The sequence below is a fragment of the Schistosoma haematobium genome, chromosome 1, assembly GCF_000699445.3.
Source record: "Schistosoma haematobium chromosome 1, whole genome shotgun sequence".
NCBI classification, from domain to species: Eukaryota; Metazoa; Platyhelminthes; class Trematoda; order Strigeidida; family Schistosomatidae; genus Schistosoma; species Schistosoma haematobium.
In genome coordinates this window covers 70,910,629-70,930,673 of record NC_067196.1, presented here as the reverse complement: position 1 = coordinate 70,930,673, position 20,045 = coordinate 70,910,629, and the positions used below count along the sequence as shown (strand labels likewise).

The window sequence follows — 20,045 nt, the reverse complement described above, 5'->3', positions numbered from 1 at the left end:
TCCTTTCCTTTGGCCTTAAGGATTCCATATGAGGGCTTGTCTTGTGACGCAGTTAGGTGCTTTCCTTAATATGTGTCCTATCCACTTCTAGCGCTTCTTCCTAATTTCTTCCTCCACTGGAATCTGGTTTGTTCTTTCCCACAGTTGGTTGTTGCTAATAGTGTCCGGATTCACAAATGTCAACAAAGACTGACCAAATTTGAATCAAGAGTATCAACAATCGTACATTCCCAAACCTTTCTAGTAGCAACATAGTGCTGGACAGTTATTTCATTGTATTTATCAAGTATTTTAAGCGTCATAAATCAAAACTTGGGATTAAAATCATTATCATCATTATCGCTGGTGAATGGGTAATAAAAAGAATTACTATCAAATTAATACAACATGTCTCATATCTTAGCGTTTCCTACCTTAAGTTAGTCTACTAAGCACTCAAAAGTAACCTTATATCATACCTTTAGTACTTATTACAAGATTAACAAACATGATGAGTTTTTTAGGAGATTCAAAATAGAAAAAATAATTATTATTAAAGTGATATCCAAATATTATAGACATTATCTTCTTTTCTAAAATGACAATGACTTACAGTGATTTTTTTGATTAGTGTTTCATATATTGGGATCGGATATTGTAATTCATGGGTGAAATGATCTTCATCAAATCCTTTTGAATAATCATATATTTTAGTATGTAAATTATCATTTTGTGGTATGAATTGGAAATATGGATTTAGTTGAGTTAACCCATTTTGAACATCATATAATAATATTAACAGAATAATGTATATACAATTTGTATAAATTTTTCCTATTAGGTTTTGCATTTCTGAAAATAAACTCAAAATAATCCGATAACGTAGATAAACTTTCAATAGACAATCATTCTAATAATGGTCAGTACTGTCTACCAATGCCTTTTGTGGTTATATATATTTATGTGTATTTATGTGTTGCACAAAGCATGTGTAACTACACTTGTATCAATCTAAACATATAGACATGTATGTCTACAGCCAATGTATAACCTTTGTTAGTCTATAATTATGTGCACTTATGTAGTGAATGATTTTCCTCTCTGATGATTAGTTTACCTTATTCACATCTGGACACAACAAAAGTAATAGTGTATACAATACAAATCTTATTTGATTTTACACAGAAATTTTTACCTTATAAAAAAAGGTCAAGTATAAAATAGGGTTATTTTTACATGTGAAAAAGCCCAAACTTACCTTTACCCAAGTGATTTTAAAAGTAAAACCAATTACTTTATACCATCTCACTGTTAAGAATAAGCCTCGTAGGTAATAAATATTATTCTTAATAGATAGTTACTTACTTACTTACGCCTGTTACTCCCAATGGAGCGTAGGCCACCGACCAGCATTCTCCAACACACTCTGTCCCACTCTGAATTCCTTTCCAGTTCTATCCAACTTTTGTTCATTTTTCTCATGTCTGTCTTCATTTCTCCGCGCAATGAGTACTTTGGTCTTCCTCTTCGCCTTTGACCTTCAGGATTACATGTGAGGGCTTGCATTGTGACGCAGTTAGGTGCTTTACTCAATGTGTGTGTGTGTGTCCTATCCACTCCTAGCGATTCTTCCTCCACTGGAATCTGGTTTGTTCTCTCCCACGATTGGTTGATTCTGATAATGTCTGGCTAACAGATCCGAAGTATTTTGCATAGAAAGCTGATAATGAGCACTTGTATCTTCTGGATGATGGCTTTCGTAGTTCTCCAGGTTTTCGCCTCATACAGTAGAACTATTTTGACATTTGTATTGAAAATTCTAACCCTGGTGTTGGTTGACAATCGTTTTGAGTTCGAGATGTTCTTCAGTTGTAAATATGCTACTCTTGCTTTGCCGATCCGTGCCTTCACATCTGCATCAGATCTACCGTGTTCATCAATCATGTTGCCCATCACATATGTAAAGGTTTTTACATCTTCCAAATGTTATCCGTCAAGTGTGATTGGATTGTTGCATGCTGAGTTGTATTGGAGATTCTTGCTTTTCCGTTTGTGTATGTTGAGACCTACTTCTGCTTCTGCTGCTGTTGCTGCTGAGGCTACTGCTCCACTGGTCGTCTTCTCCTGCATTTGTTGTTGCGTGTGCGATAGAAGATCCAGATCATCTTTGAAATCTAGATCGTTCAGTTGCATCCTGCTTCGGTTTGGGCACCCGGGCAGTATCACAGCCCTCACACATATCGAATGAGATTTTTGTGGCGCATATGTATTTGGTGCCTCCTTGTACCAATATCTATGTGTTAAAATAAATAAATAAAAATAGTTGCATCCTAGCTGTCCACTTTATCCCATGCTTCCCCTCAGATGTTGATATCTTCATCTGATATTAATAGATAATAATATTACTTAATAAAATAATCAAGTTCATTTCCATATATCTATCGACTGGTTACTTCTCATTCTAGAAAAAACTTTCAATTGTTTATACTTTGTAGGTATACTTCAACAACACTAAACAAACTATTGAATGAAATGATACAATTTAGTTATCTTCATGTATATTGTTTATTTAAAAAAGAAATAAGAATTATATTAAGAAGAAAACCATCTTTTGAATGATAGTGTATACTTAATGTCTTACTTTATTTGTTATGAACAGAAAAAAATTTAAGTAACCAAAAAAAAAAACAATTACGAATTCACTAGTACACTTATCAACTAAATAAGTCATTTATATGATGGATAAATTCAAGCAAAAATCAATGTTTAGTTAGATGAATGTAACCAACAGAAAGCAATTATATTATAGAAATCCAATATAGAAAATGAAACTATTCTAAAGTTATATTTTTTTCTTTTTTTTTTCTACTTTTGTATAAAAATAGAACTAAGTAGATATTCATTTCTGATATAGTATTCATTTACTTTAAAAAAGAGTGAAATTCTCAAGATTAAGATAACCTAGGTGATAACATTGTTTGACATTCTGGTTTAGAGAGTTAATTTCATTTTCGTACGAATATAACCTTTTTAGTGAAGGGTAATAGGGTGTTTTAATGATGTTCAATACACTGTAGTGTCGGTTATTATGTTAAGCCCATATACCTTATTCTAGCTTTCGGACAACCCATTCTATTAATCTTACTTGAGTCACATTCCTACTTTGTTACTTATTCGCTTATCAATCTTGATTGTTTTTATATGAGCGCGTAGGTGTCTTTACATTTCTTATCCCATTACTCATCACGTGTCTGTAACTTACTTTTGTGTAACTATAAATATTGATTAACGCTTGGTTAAATGGGAGTTGATTTACCTGCTTCGTTCTATTGCATTCGCTCTATTTACAAAACATATGTATTCACAAGTCCATTCTCGTTATTCGACTTATTTAATTCGGTTATTGACTAACGCGATTTAAGTCGATGATTATATACGAGGATAGGCGATAACAAACATTCATACGATCTCCTTGGAGTCAGATCTCGGGCCACTAATGTGGAGAGCCCGTCAACAAACATCGTCCGATCTAAATGACGACAAAATAAAGGGCCCCACAAAAACAGTTTGTGTTAGAATATAGAATGTTAAACTTTCATATCAACATTAATCTGTATATTTATAGTTTCACTTACTCTTAGAAATTATATAAAAGTTATTGAAAATCTTATGACAATGAACAATCTTACAAATACTACAACTTGTGAATCGTCTTGAATATAACATATTATGTATTTTGATATCATAAAAACAGAGGCATACAAAGTTTCGCCTAAAAAATACATAGAATTTTAATACCAGGAGGGCTTTTTTGTGTATTTTATAGTAATTTTAGTAGTAGTACTACCGAGGAGTCTCATAATGGGACGAAACGGCCGTTCAGTGCTTCTACGTTTTTCATGGTGGTCTAGCTTCAATTGACTCATAATCTCAACCACAAAAATACATAGAATGTTATTAGCGTAAATTTATCTACCAAAATATTTCAAGTGTAAATTGTATTATTTCTCAAAGAGATTGGAAAACGATTTCTTTATTTGAATCTTAATTGTTAAATAAATTTCAGTTTATATATTTTTACTAGGAATCATTCAAAGGAAATCAGTTTTCTACATTTCTTTCAGCCTTTTAAAATATCACATAGAAAGCTTACCGATATGAGACACTCCAATGTTTATTTCTATTTATTTCAAAAAACTGAACAGTAAAAGGTTATTCTGGACCTCTCAATAGTGATTAGGTGGTTGAAACGTGGTTTTTAGGCGTTCCCATACCTAGGTTTCGTGCAATTTGCTGGTCATCAGGAATAGTTACCTGTAATCTTGAAGTAGCTTGTGATCCTTGATGGGTTTAATGTCAAACCACTCAGTTTCATTTTCTGGGACATTACCACTGAGCTACTCAAGCCTTGATTGACCTATGGGACTGAGGTACTATAACTGATTAATCATTATCGATCAACACTAGAGGATTAATCAAAAATGGTGTTGGTCATTATTCAGTGATCGGTTGACTGGATTGACTGTTGATTGAATTACTTCAATGTGAATTTCTGTAACACATATTTTGCACAATACACTATTATTGTAGTATGTAATGAATTCCTATCACTGATAATCGTTTTCTTTATAATTTTATATTCTTTTCTTCTAGCGACTTTATTTGATGCACATCATTAGAAACATTACTTAATCGGTTAAAATTTACTGTAACCAATGGTCAGTAGGAATTTTTAGATTTATTAGGTTACATTTTTCACCCATTTCAGACTTATTTATTACAATATAATAAAACCATTGTTGTTTATGCTTGAATTTAAGCATTATATTATTTTGTATCTAATTTTGATGAAACGTATCGAAAAACGATATTAATAGATTTGTAAATCGGTATACCATAAACACAGAAATAAAAATATTGTTCAATATAATTATCAGCTATAATCTTACTTAATCGCTCAAATATGGATTTATGTATAGATTTATTTTATGAGCTACCATAGCGCAAAAGTTATTCCATTAAGTCCGATAATACAAAATACTTGGGAATTTATACGTTCTTCAGAACTGTACAGTAGATACCATGACAGTTTAAGTTTCAGTTTGTAAAGGATAGGGAGCTAGGTGGCCTGTGTTAGTCCTGGCAATGATAGTCTCTCAGTCGATCCAACTTTCTATTGAAAAAGTCGACAGATAGAAATTTAATCACGTGTTGAGTTAATGAATTACATTTAATGGGAAAGTCAATAATCAGCTTACAAATAATTTCTCCTGGGCTTGTGAACTTTTTGGAGTGTCCTTGCAAATTTAATGTTCTGGAAGACTAGAAAAATGAGGGCGTATCAGATGGAAATTTATCACTAAGTAATTTAAAAGCTGTGATCAAGTCGCCTCTGGTTCTTCAATATGAAATAGGTTTGTTTAGCCTGTCGAGCATCAAACGGGAGCTTTTCTATTACGGAAATCAGCTTAATTACGGTTCTTTCAACCTTTTCCAAACTCTCACTGTTTCTTTTTAGGCAGGTATTAGCCGCTTGTATCCAGTACTCCAGCTTAGGATGCGCGAATACTGCATACAAAGTCAAAAATTGTTTAGCATAGACATGACTAATGGCCCTACGTATTGATCATAGGGTTCTAAAACCTTTGGCGGCTATCGCACTGCAGTCTGCAGTAGTTTTTAAGTCTTTGCTAACGATGACTCTTAAGTCACTGTATGTCTGGACAACAGTGATAACTTCTGAAATTTAAATCTTTCAATAAATCATAATTTTTTAAGTTATTGAATTTTTCATACGACAAAACTTACTTACTTATTTACTTACGCCTGTTACTCCTCGTGAAGGAGCATAGGCCACTCACCAGCATTCTCCATCCAACCCTGTCTTGAGCAATCCTTTCTAGCTCCGTCCAGTTGTAATTCATCGTTTTCATATCTGCTTCTATTATCCGACGCAATGTGTTCTTTGGCCTTCCTCTTTTTCGCTTCCCTTCAGGATTCCAAGTTAGGGCTTGCCTCGTGATGCAGTTTGACGATTTGCGTAATGTATGTCCTATCCATTTCCATCGTCTTTTCCTAATTTCTTCTTCAGTTGGAAGTTGGTTTGTTCTCTCCCACAGCAGGCTGTTGCTGATGGTATCCAGCCAATGGATGTTGAGTATCTTGCGTAGACAGCTATTTATAAATACTTGTACTTTCTTGATGATCGTTGTTGTAGTTCTCCAAGTTTCAGCTCCATACAGTATAACTGCCTTGACGTTCGTATTGAAGATTCTCACTTTGATATTGGTTGAAAGTTGTTTTGAGTTCCATACGACAAAAGTCTGGACAATATTTACAACATCGTACTTCCACTATTTAGGTACCGGTGTGTTTTTCTGAACACGGTAAAAATTTTTTTTAACTGAATCAAACATTCTAATGTGACTACTAGCTAATATTTCATTGATTTAGAAATGACCAAATATATATCATAACTAATTAAGTAACCAATAATCAATCCATATCAACTTTAACTAATAATTAGAACCCTATGTAATATTGATATAAAGTTTATTTGAAGGACTAAAATTAATTTACAATGACTAAATAACCAAGTATTTGAAATAAATGAATCATCTCAATTTTATATCATTCTGTGTTTGTGACAGATAAACTAAACAACTGAATAATTAAAAATCCTATGCAAATATATGTAGTTACGGTGTGTGTGTTTTTTTTAAAAAATAAAAGACAGAAATTATTTAAATATCCGGGGAAAAGATTAGGTAAGACCTAATAAACACTTTATCGCCAACGTTAAAACTTCGAATGTTAAGATTTAGTCTATGCCCATCTACTATTTTAGGTGGCAACATGACACTGAAAATAGTGCGGATACGTCTTTCAAATATGGCTTCCGCAAGAGACTTTCCATCTGAGACAGTTGAGTTTGGAGCAGCTCTGTAGGCCGTTAAAATTGTTGTAATTACCTGTCTAGTTTTCCCCTTGATATAACATCTTTATATTATAATCAGATTACCAAACAGTATGAGTGTAATATAGAAAGCCATATGAATACATTTTAATTCTGAACAAATAGAATAAATATTCATAATTCAGAACGATGAGATTGAAGTGTTTAAAAGATTATGAGGTTTATTCATTCCTTGTGTTTCAATGAGCATATATGAATAACACATATATTAAAAAAAGAATTATCCAAGTTTGACAATTAGTTTTCAGTGTTAATGTGTTTTAACACTAGGAACTTATTCATTTATATTCGTTTCTACATCCATATGGCTGTTTTATACGGGATTAAATGAATCTATATATAACAACACATGATTTCTGAACGGTTTAGGTCTCCATTAATCATTAGGTCGCCAATATACGTCTGTGACAAAATTTACAGAGCCGATATTTAAACATGTTTAAGCAGCCATTATTCACTGGATTGCCTATTATTCAGTGGAATTCCAATAGTAAGATATATTTAAGTGCTAACTTTGAATGAGCAGTAAACTAAACGGAATATTTCTTTATCAGAAGAGGGGTTTGTGGATATTTCAGTAATTTAATAGTTGAATACATAACTCAGTTGAAGCTAGACCGCCATGGAAAACCTGGAGGCACTGAAAGGCCGTTTCGTCCTAGTATAGAACTCCTCAGCAGTGCGTATCCACGATCCTGCCCGCGGTTTTTTATGGTGGTCTAATTTCAATTGATTCACGAATTCAAAAATTTTTTAGATCTAAACTGTCAATAAAAGTGGCTCAACAGCTTGTTAATATCATACTTGTTCCTACATCAAAAAGTAATCTCATTTCTAATCTTTCATAGCACACCAATCAATATTGTTCTTGGTTAGTAACAAATTTACCTTTCAAGTTACTTCCTAAATGATGAATGGTTAGTAAAATCATTTTTGTTGAAACACGAAAGCTCCTGCTTGAATGGTTTAACGGTATAATAATATTTAGTTTTGAAATTAAACAATTCAATAAATATGCGTTAACTTCGTTCCAAAGAGAGTGATCTTATAGCTAAAATTTAACCATTTTACTAATAGCATATGTGAATAGAAGAACTATACACCGCTTTTTTAAGCAATTTAAAGATATTTTAATTTTTAACTAAAATACAGTTAGAAATTGTGTATCTTCTAAGAAGTTTCAAACCAAACGTTTATGGATAATTGTAATAAATTCATCATTAGTAACTTAATAATGACTGGATTGTAAAAACATATGAAAAATAGGACTTTTGCTAAACAGTAAAAATTCAGAACGATACTAAACGGTACGTAATAAAACTAACTGACAGTAAGTGATATATATATTATATATATATGCAGCCATAGAACAGTCTACTCGGTAGGTATTACCATTTGATAGTCTATTTATTTATTTTATTGACTAACAAAGCGGTCAAAAAGTCGAAAAAATTTCAAATCCGTTAGAATTTTAAATTCTTATCGTAAAATACAACGACCAAATCACTCTCGTTTATTCAAAAACAATTGATACGGCAGAAAACTATGCAGTAATGAGATTTTAGTGGCCCGTGATCTGACCCCAATAATATCATATGATTGATTGTTATTGAATTATACATATTACCAATCTTTGCATATAATTATCTACTTAAATCGCATTAGTTCATAACAGAATTAAATGAGTCAAATACAAGAATGAATTTCGAACACGTGTATTTCATACAATCGTTGAACCAGACAAACGATCAAAGAAAAAAAGTAAAGAAAGGGGAAGTAAAGAGAGCGGAACGAAATAATGCGCGGTGGAGAAGGCGTGTTAGTCAACTCCATTCAAGTGTGAATAGATATTTATAGTCACACAAAAATAGGTAAAAGACATGTGATGAGTAAGATAATTAATCTACACATATACGCTCATATAAAAACAATCAAGGTTGACAAGCGAATAATAAACAAGGTTAAAATATAGCTTACGGGGAATAGATAAGTCGGTTTATCCACAAGCTAACATAAGCTATATAGGTTCAACATCGAACCAGTCATTACAAGGTTGAATATATTGTCTAACTTATTGTTATATTTAAATGAAGTATAAATATAAACTGCAATCGATAATTTAATATTGTTTTGGCAACATTCAAATACTTATAATGTATATAATAACTAAGCGTTTTTTAAAAGTAACACAACTATTATAACCATTTAAATACGTGTTTATTTTCAAAAACCGGAAGTATGACATTGTTAATTTAAACATACAACTTTAGAATTTATCAATAATAAATACAATTAGAATTTGATATGATATAAAGATGGTTTTTGTTGTTGTTGTTGTCGTTGTTGTTTAATCATCATTACCGGCCGGAATACTTTAGAATTAAATTGTATTTATAAGGTACAAAATCATTAAGATGGTTTCCTTAAAATGAATATGTCAAAAGAAGGATTATAATCAACTAAAAAAAATAAGTGTGAAAATTTCCTTATAATAACTAAATAATCAAAAAAGTTGTTCTTAGTGTTGTTTAATACAGAAAAGAGTTTCCAAAGGTAAAGTCGTCAAAAATTATTTAAAAAAACTGATCATTTTTATATAACCTGGAAACTATTTAGTTAGGAAAACGACAGAATTCTCACTTTAAAGTTTTAATGAGAATAGGAGTTTGTGCATTTAAAAAAAATAGGTTCTTATGATGTGAAGATGTATATATCTAACAATTTACTCAGTTATTTACGCCTGTTGCCCATCGTGGAGCATAAACAGCCATCAAGGATTCTCCAACTAACCCTCTCATGAAACTTTCCTTTCCATTTGATTCCATTTACTATTGATTATTTCGATTCTGCTTCCAGTTTCCGACGAACTGTATTCCTTGGTCTTCCTCTTTTCTAGATCAAACTAATGACATATTCAGAAGTGTGTCACTACATAGTAAGTGGATATAAATTACCAGACAATTATTGTGACGATATCAACAAATATTTTCTAAGTATTCAATCTTTGACATACATTTTTTCTAACAATACTTTCCTATTTATTTTGGTCTACAAGTGAAGGAACTTTTCTGATTTATCGCTAATGGATTCTTGGTATCCTATAATCATTGTAAATGTAAATGCGATTTAAACATTGGTTCAGTTTGCAAGTATCTATTTCGCCTAACAGATATGAAGTTAATATCTATTATGTTAGATTCGCTAAAGTGATTATGAGATAGATATTTGTTGTTTGAACATCTGTAATTAAATTGTGTATAAGTCAAATTAATTTATAACTTTCACGTCCATCTAAAGCTTTGTACCAAATTGCTATCATTCTCATCTGTTCACTTTCTCGAAAACAATTATTTTCCGGAGCAAGTAGCATTTATTAACTGTAAATATAAAAATAAGCTGCAATACAATTAAGTGTTCCGTCAAAAAACAATGATAGTACCGATAGTATTATGAGCGTCATAAATGCTCACTTTCCATGACTGTGATTATTCTTCATATCCATAGCATTCTTAGATAAAAACTGTAACATTCATGCCATATTATTTCTATTAATTTGTATAAATGAATATTTCGGTATGTGTAGTAATTGGTGGCGCCTTTAACCCCCAGATAGATAACAACAATAATTTTAATAGTTACGATTAAAATGGGAAATAGATACTTTAGAAACCCTTGCATTTAAATACAAAAATCTATATACTATTAGAAATCTTGATCTTAAAAACTGTAAGAAAGCCGTGCGAACCCTTAACAATAATAATGTAGTGTCGGTTACTATGCTAAGCCCACATAATTTATTCTAGCTCCTGGACAGTCCAATTTATCCATTCTTCTTGAGTTACGTTTTGACCTTGTTAATTATTCGTTTGTCAACCTTGGCTGTTTTTATGTAAGCGTATGTGTGTGCATTTCTTATCTTACTCATCTTATGTCTATAACTTACTTTTGCCTGACTATAAATATCAATCAGTGCTTGATCAAATCGAGTTGACCCACATGCTTTCTCCACTGCGCATCATTTCGTTTCGCATTGTACTTTTGATCGTCTGCCTGGATCACTGATTGTACAAAATATACGTATTCGAGATCCTTTCTCATATTTGACTTATTTTAATTCCGTTATTCACTAACACGAGTTAAGTCGATAAATATAAACGAGGATAGTCAGGATGTACATTTTGACAACAATCATTCATACGATTTAATTGGTGTCAGATTTCGGGCCATCAAAATAATTCCTATTGTGCTTGAACTAAGCGAAAATATGTGTTTAAATGGTTGACTGTCATAAAGCTTTCATAACAATAAAAATTATGCCGAGTTCCAGATGAACGCTACATGTTTAACGTTGCTCTCATATTATATATGGAACTATTTTCAAAACATAACAATTCCGAGTAATATTTTCAAACGAATGGTTTGTAAAGAATATCAGAAAATTATGAACAGATTTTATCGTTAAAGATTACTAATTGAAACGTAACAAGGAACAAGTAATTTAAGATGTAGTGATGACTTTGTCTTGAGCTTCCCAGCTGCTCAAAGGCAAGGAATTTCAGACAGTGTATTTTAATTTAGCGAACAAATTGTCTTTAACTTGACAAATTATAAATTAGTACCCAATTATAATCAGTCAGGGAGTACAAGATACACTCAATATCAGTTGTAACTGCCCATGTGATTTATTTATATTCAGTGACTTAATAATAAATCACAATGCATGATGAAAGCTAAGATCATAGTGATAATCATCCACTCAAATGATTTATTTCAAATTTTTTTCCCACATACAGTAAGCACTCATACACATATTAAAAATACTAAGCCATGATTCTGTTTTTAAATCGTTGCGTCGAACTATATTTCAATCTAGTTGGCGTTTTTTTGGCAATATTTTTTTCCACGGGATAGGGTTGCCGACCTCATACCCAACCCTCCTCCTTTACCCGGGCTACACGTTACTATATCATAAAATTATACTAGAAAACGTTCTCTGAAATTTGGAGAGATATTTCCCTACTGACAAACACAAAAGAATATTTAAAAGTATACTAACGTTGAATTAGATAATCGCAGTGGTATATTTTTGACACAGAGTTGCACCAAAGACCCACTCTTTATTTCTCGTGACTATAGTTTCTTTTATACATTTTGACTGGTTTCCACTTTTATGTTTTTGTTTGCTTTTTTATCTGGTCTACCTTATTGATTTATTTGTTGATTTTATTTAACTATATTAACTTCCTAATTCAACCCATATATACTTAAAATATTGTCGGAATTTATGTCATACTGTTATGACCATAGAATGCTTCATAAAGACATGACTACAAAAAGATCAATGTTTGTTAAAATTTATTAAAATTAAGTATGTTATCAAAACAATTAAATTTAAAGAGTCAAATGCATTAACACCTTATGAGAATACTGGATAGAAAGTGGTCATGTAATCTAGGTGATAATAAATAGATCCCTAAAGCAGTGAGTTTGAACATGATCAGTCGGTTTGTTTTAATATGAATTGTAAATAGTATTATTCAGAATATTATGGTACTTCATAAAGACACTGTAGTAAATCGGAGTGAGTGCATGTGAGCCATAATACTAAAGAATTAAGAAAGATAATGGCCATAATAGTTCACATCACATTTACTTATGGTGATTTTTTAAGTTTCATTTCATATGGTCATTGGTACGCAACATAGAATCAGTCAATATACATACATCAGTTCAAATTGACACTCTACATCAGCATAATGGGATGAAATTGTCAAGATTAATTCCAAATCAGTGGAATAGGTAATAGTAGAAGGTTTTATAACTCATCAAGCACAAATTCACGCACTCAGCTTTGAGCTGCATTGTCGTATGAAGATAAATGATACTACCTAGTTGTCTATACCGAAGTAAATGGGGCAAAATTTAAGCCTGCAAGCAAATGAGTTTAAAGGTACAGAACAATTTAAAAACTCAATATATAAAGGAAGACAAAGAGTGTATATAGCTTTACCACTGTGAATGATTTCGAGACAAATCATCGAATATCAGCATGTAATCGCAATTATCTCGCCACTTTCATTCAGACAGTTATCACCGACAGACGTGACTAACTGATGCCATATTTTGGTCTGGCAGCTAAAATCTATCTTACAACCTGATACTAGCATCACTAGTCCATATTAACGCTGGTCGGATACACGTCATATACATTTCAACCATCCCAGTTAATGAAAATTCACATCTTCATCGACCGATTTCCTATTTTTTCCCCCAGTATTTCTCTCTCCTGTCTGTATATGTGACTGTTTCCTATCTAATCATTGACAAATCACTTATTTATCTAATGTTATTTTTTGTATACTGTTGATTTACTCTTATATTACTGAAATATATATCAATTTGATATCAGTGCACACTTTATGACAAATGCAATATCATTGTATCTGTCTGTAAATTGATTTATGATGTCAAATAAATATCTTTTTCCTGACTAAAATGAAAACAATGATTATAAAATAAACAATTCTGTTGCATTATCTGTATATGAATTTGAACAGTAATATAAACATGACGAAAATTTGGAATAAGATACTTATGAAGCTAATGTTTAGGTTTACGGACTTTGTAAAGATAAATTTTAATGAATACATAGATGTCAATCAATTTATTTTGTCTTGGATTAATGAAGTTCGAACTGTGCTATTAAAATATTATATCTTCAGACTCCTGTAGATGGATTCGCTTACTGATGATCTAGAAATGACATAAATATTTAGTTTCTTTCTCCGCATTACAAAGGTGAATCATGACAGTCCTACAGTTACTAAGTGTTGGTATTCTAATAAAAAATAATTAAGTCGAAATATACTACAGAAACAAGATATAACAGTTAAAAAAACTGTAAGCAAAATCTTCAGTTTGGATATTTAGTGTTACAGAACAACTATTGTAGGATATAAATATTGTGGTGTGTGCTACTGATGTCGACAGATATAAGTAGTACGTATCATTAGTCGAAAGTGAAATACCTGGCAGCAAAAGGTTAATAAGAGCGAGAAAAGAGAACGAAAATAAAGAATGATTGCTGTGGCGATTAACGAACAATTAAGTTTGAGACAAGTGATTGACATTTTGCACATTAAGTATTTACTGAATGGTTCCCAAATTTTATTAAGAAGTTCTGTAATTTTGTGTTCAAATGCATTTGATTATCCCCACTTGTGTTCTCGTTCACTACAATATTAATCCATTTATTTCATGACTTTTGTTAATATAATTACAACCTAGATACAATAAAACAAAAGTACCAAGAAAACTTCACGTTGAAAAAGTCTTGATCTAATTCTTCAATCGCCTGAAATTTGAGTAATGCATCGAAAACGAAATCGTTCTCATTCTTTCTTTGTCCCGGTAACTGAAATATTCATTATGTGCCTCGTTTTTCTAGCTCTCCTTCAATTGTTTAAATCTCCTTATCATTCATTTTTAGTCCTAAATTTTATTTTCTTAGTTGACTGAGCTTAATGCATATCGTTCGGCTACTCATATTTTTCTACATCATTATATATTTGCTTAATTTTGTCTGTTTTATCTTAAACTACTGCACTTACGTTGGATATAATGCACATTCGTGACATCCATCTGAGCTACCTGTCCCTACCACTTAAATATTTCAACAAGTTATCTAATTTTGTTTGATTTAATACATCATTATGGCTATTAATCGCATAACCTATTCAGGTACGTTTCTGAAAAGTCTACAACCTTTCGTTGTACAAGTTACAAAAGGCCCAACCAGAGATATTGTGTTTGCTGGCAATATGCAACGAAAAGAATGTACATTATTTGGATGTCGATTGACTGGACTGATAACTTCTAGCTGGCGATCACTCAATATTTATCATCAGGATCGACCAAAAAGTAAGAAATATACTGTGCTGACAATTCTATTTTTTACCAAAAATATAATATTGAATCAAGCTAATAATAATAATAATAGTTATATATTCTAAAGATTGGTTCTACAACTAAAATGGTTCTATACACACGAACAGTTTACGTCAACTGGAGTGAGAAAGTTTCTAAAGAAACTACAAGGTCGCTGTTTACCACTTGTTCATGAGCGATTTCAGTCTACTCTATCGGATTCACATCGTTTGAGAAGCTTAATTATAGTTTCGCCTATCACAAACGTTTTTTTTTAATTCAAAACGATCTATTCGTATAATATAAGAAACTAAATTCATGTTAAAGAGAAGGATCGCATAAATTGTTTTTGTAAGTTCAATTTGAGTTTTAAGTTGTGGGTAGCTAAAGTTTCTGAAATGTAAATTAAGTTTATGAATGTACCTTTCCGAATGATTAGAAAGATGATAATGTTAAAGGATGAGTCTGAATCTGTATGGCTTGAATTTATTGTCAATATTTCTGTGGATATATTTGTCATATTGATTATTTCTCTTCATCTTATTAGTAATTGTCACTTTAGCTAATCTATCGTTATATCAGGTTTCACGTTTCACATTTCCTCGGAAAGTGTATTTTCAGTATGAAAAAAGCTTCGTTTTTCACTAACAATTTAACTTATCTAGAATAATGTAATAGAGTGGAAATGGAGGAACTGTGGTAGATTGGTTTATGTCATTTAAAATGAATGTTATGAATTCATAATAAAATCCAGAAAAACAGGGAACACGTTACACATACACTTTACTGACTAAATACACTACTGACTACAGTTTCCACCAAATACTTATCAAATTCAAAATACTTATATGGAATAACTTTTACATTTAGTGGTATCAAACCAGGTAAAATAATCATGGTTTTCATTATTATACTGATAGAACATGTTACGGTCTAGCAATGGAGTCTTACATTATATGGCAAGCTATTTCATTTCAAGTTATTCTTGCTATAATGGTAGTAAACAAATCTACTTACTCCATCACAAAACCAGTATATCTGTTATTACCTCCCCTTTTATCGCTGCATGTCACCAAATGAATACTTTCTATGTTATAAGGGATTACAACGTAATCTAGTGTCATTAAAACAAAGGAAACAAAATAATAGGTAAGATCAATAGTAAAGAGTAAAACTAGTATAAATGGCCAATGCTCTGCTTTATAAATTTAATGTGTTTCTCCTAATCAGATTTTTTTTCCTTGTAACAGTCAGGTTAACATAAAAATCTGAGCTTTTCAATGTCAAATTTACTACTTCAAGAAAAGTTCATTGGTTTTGAATGCTGCTAAACGAAGAGGACGTAACAATATGTAAACCAAAAGACCTAATAATTAGAAAAAAGAGCTGTGTATTTTCTATGCAATAAATTTCTACAATTATGGCAAACAAGGGGTCAAACAAAACACGATCTTTCACACTATTCTTTAGCTAAACCTCATCTGATCGCGTAACAGTGCTAAATATCATACTTTATATTAGTTCACTTGAACAATTGTTGATACAAGTCTTACTGCGGAAATTTTGAAACTGTAGGAATTTACATTAGTGGAGGATTGTAATATACTATTTATACAACTGTGTTAAAGTTTAATAAACTTAAGATTTCAAATTTCCTTTGTTGATAGTGTAGTGAACAGAACATGAGTGGGAATAATCGAATGTATTCAGCACACAATTACAGGACTTGTTAATAAAATCTAACAATCAAATAGTAAATACGTAATTTCCAAAATGTCCACCAGTTGTCTCAAAATGACTCAGAATTCGTTGTTCTTGCATTTTCATACAAATTGCATTCTGTTTCCATTCTTTACTGTCCGATTCTATTGACTCTCTGCTGCCAGACATTCTGTTCACGACTAACATCATCTACCACTTATGTCAATATAAGTAGCACACACCACAATAGTACTGCTAAAATTTTATGCTACTAACATTCCAGTTTCTATGAACCGAAATGCTGAATCTCAAAACTTTACTTTCTAATATTCTGCAAATAAGACAATATTAAACGATTAGTGCTTTTATAAATAAATAATATATTTGTAATATCCCAATGAGTAGAAAAATTGGATTTTCTGACGTTTCGTGACTTAGTGTAAGCCACTTCTTCAGAGAATAAATAACCAAATTCTTTTAAAATAACATCCAAGAAGAATCTCGTCTACATTAACTTAAAATTCATTTTAGATTAATTACCATCAATACAACTAAGTTGATATTATATAATGTAACAGAGTTTAGATTGGTTTTTTGTTGACTGAGAGAACTTTAAACATGTAAACATGTATTATTAAGTGTAATATTAATTAGTATTGTAATTGACTTATTTTTGCAGCTAAATGATTTAAACTTAAGTTTTAAATAAAATAGGTTATGACCGACTATGACTAGTCATTTGGTATATGTGCCTTTCAATGTGTTCAAATTAATCTGTACTGACTAGCCAAATCAGAGAAGTACTAACCATATACACAAAACTAAAATAATAATAATAATAACAATCATGAAATGAACTATAAAAGTTATTTAAGCAAATGTAATTAAACCATCATAACATAATTCAACTTTAAAATAAACTCTACTTATAGTATATGTTACATTATTATATAATCAAAGTATAAATAATTCATGGTTTGATGTTGTGTAGATTCGATCATTCGAATGACTAAATAATATAAATAAATGACTTGAAAATTTGCTAAAAAGTCATTTCAAGTTATTAAATCTGTATTATGCATGCTTATATGTTTAACAAAATAATTAAATAATACACAGCAAAGGTCAAATATTGTCTATTATTTCACAGAAAATGTAAATACTGATATCTAATGCTGATGAAAATTAAATTATACCGTACAACCATTAGTTGGCACTTTTTTCTCCACATATTTTAATCACTTATGAAAAGTACATAGCAAATAATTCAATAATGATAGGTGAATGATAAAGTCAATAGAATGTGATCGGCACTAAGAAAGACTTGACAAACGTGATATTGGTCACTATTCAATAATCAACTAATTGTTAACATAGCTCGGTCCTACATCAGATCAGTCGCAGCTCGAATAACTCATTGATAATATCTCTGACTGTGAATTTGGGTAAAAGCGGCAACAGTTCACTCAAGATTATAGACATATCTTGCTGATGAGTATAAAATAGCATGAAACCTAGGTCCATGATTTTCTGTCGACCACATTCAACCGACATCTTACATCTATGAAACTTCATTCCTATTCGTTTTCAGGAATTATCAATTTGTCATCATAGTTAACCGAAACAACCGATTGGAGATACCTTTACTCGGAGTATATATTTACATACATATTTATCCACCATAAGAAAAATTGTTTTGATACAATAAGTGTTCAGCAGCAAACTTCTTTTTTGAAACATTTCGTCTGAAAACCGAGATTTGTACTTTCGTTAAAGCTAATTGTTTTTATGTAGTTCCTTAAATTTACCCAAGTTATGGAATATGACCTATGAACAAATAAATTAACTAATAAGTTACTTAGTACTGAATTCAACTGTGATCATAAATGATGTTGGTTAACATTAACTGATCATTAAGTAGTACCCGATCCCATGTTTGTCTAATCCTTACCACTAGTCAGATTCTATCAAACCAGCTGTAATGTATCCACTGGTCTAAGTAACTATATATCATAAGCACTATGTTGAAATATTAGATAGATGAAGGTCGTCGACTACCTCCAACCTCCCAACACTGAAATGTCGTTTTGATATTCAGAAGGTGTGTGCAAGAAAAACTTCGATAAGAAAGTCTAGTTTGCTCCATAGTCTATAAGAAGTAGGTTATGTTACTCGTTTCCAAATTTTCCATAGTTTATATCAATCATTATCATATTTCACCAGCATGACTGCATATCTGTAGTTTTCTTAAAACATAAAAGGAGAGAAATAAATCCAATTAAATCCTCCGCTTCCTAAGACAATAAGACTCGTACACGGTAATATATATTTAATCGGAAAACCATTTTAAAAAATCACTGCTTATCACAATCTTGAATTACTTGGCTCATCAGGCACATTGCTGGCTTGATGGGTCATAACAGTAACCAGTTACTATTAATGGATGACTGATAAATCTTTATCAAAGTGAGAATCTTCAAAACGAATGTCAAGACAGTTCTACGTAGTGAACTACTACAGCGATCATCTAAAAGTTAGAAGTGTTTATAAACAATTGTCTACGATAGATACTCAAAATCCGTTGACCGGATACTATCAGCAACAACCTACTGTAAAAGAGAACAAACCAGCTTCCAGCTAAAGAGGAGATTAGGAAAAGACATCGGAAGTGGATAGAACACACATTTAGGAAATCATCAAACTGCATCACAAGGCAGTCTCTAACTCGAAATCCCGAAGGGAAGCGGAAAAGAGGAGGACTCGAAGAACACACTACGTCGAGAAATGAACGCAGATATGAAAAGGACGAATAACAACTGGAAAAGGCTGAAAAGGACTGCCCAGGGCAGGGTTGAATGAAGAGTACTGGTGGGCGGCGTATGCTCCTCCACGAGGAGTAACAGGCGTAAGTAAGCAAGTAATAAGTAAGATAAATCTTAGTTCAACTTATATTTATATGCATCTATGTACTTTTAGTTCAGAATAAGATAATTAATTATGCAGCAATATGTTGTTAATTGTATTTTCGAATTCATTAGAATCGTTGTTTGTTTTTCATGTATTCTTGATAATCTGTACTAGATTTTGCACCTATTTTACAAGACAAAGTTTTCTCCCTACAATATTTTCCTTAAGATCTATAATAAATGATCTTTTTTATAAAAAAAATAACATTTATTATATTTCTCTCAAATTCATCCTTTATCAGGATTATTTTAAGGATTCATTTTCAGTTGCATTTTTCCATCTCGTAAGAATTTCAATATCAATATTTTATAAAGAAGGGTAAACGACAATTTACAACTGCCTGTGATTTTTTAAAGAGGAATTATTTGGTTTGACACTTGTCCTTATGGTATAGTCAATCAAACGCAGCGTAGAACCTGGTATACGTGTACATCGTTACCATTCCCTTGACCCCATTAACCCAGACAGAGGTATTCGTACACTAATTGGACATATT

At 31.5% G+C, this 20,045-nt stretch overlaps 2 protein-coding genes across 2 annotated transcripts in view; one reads left to right on the top strand and one right to left on the bottom strand.

The window, feature by feature from the left end:
* MS3_00002020 (uncharacterized protein) overlaps positions 1 to 1,018 on the bottom strand; it is an 83,626-nt gene extending 82,608 nt beyond the window's left edge. Inside the window, exon 1 of the mRNA XM_051209578.1 lies at positions 593 to 1,018. Coding sequence (XP_051075037.1) covers positions 593 to 829 — 237 coding nt within the window. The 5' untranslated portion in view covers positions 830 to 1,018. The remainder of the gene's footprint in view (positions 1 to 592) is intronic.
* Positions 1,019 to 14,307: 13,289 nt separating this feature from the next.
* Positions 14,308 to 15,139, top strand: MS3_00000905 (uncharacterized protein). The gene has a single exon (XM_051208484.1). It carries the CDS (start codon positions 14,668 to 14,670, stop codon positions 14,965 to 14,967), a length of 300 nt encoding a protein of 99 aa, XP_051075036.1. The 5' UTR covers positions 14,308 to 14,667; the 3' UTR covers positions 14,968 to 15,139.
* The last annotated feature ends 4,906 nt before the right edge of the window (positions 15,140 to 20,045 follow it).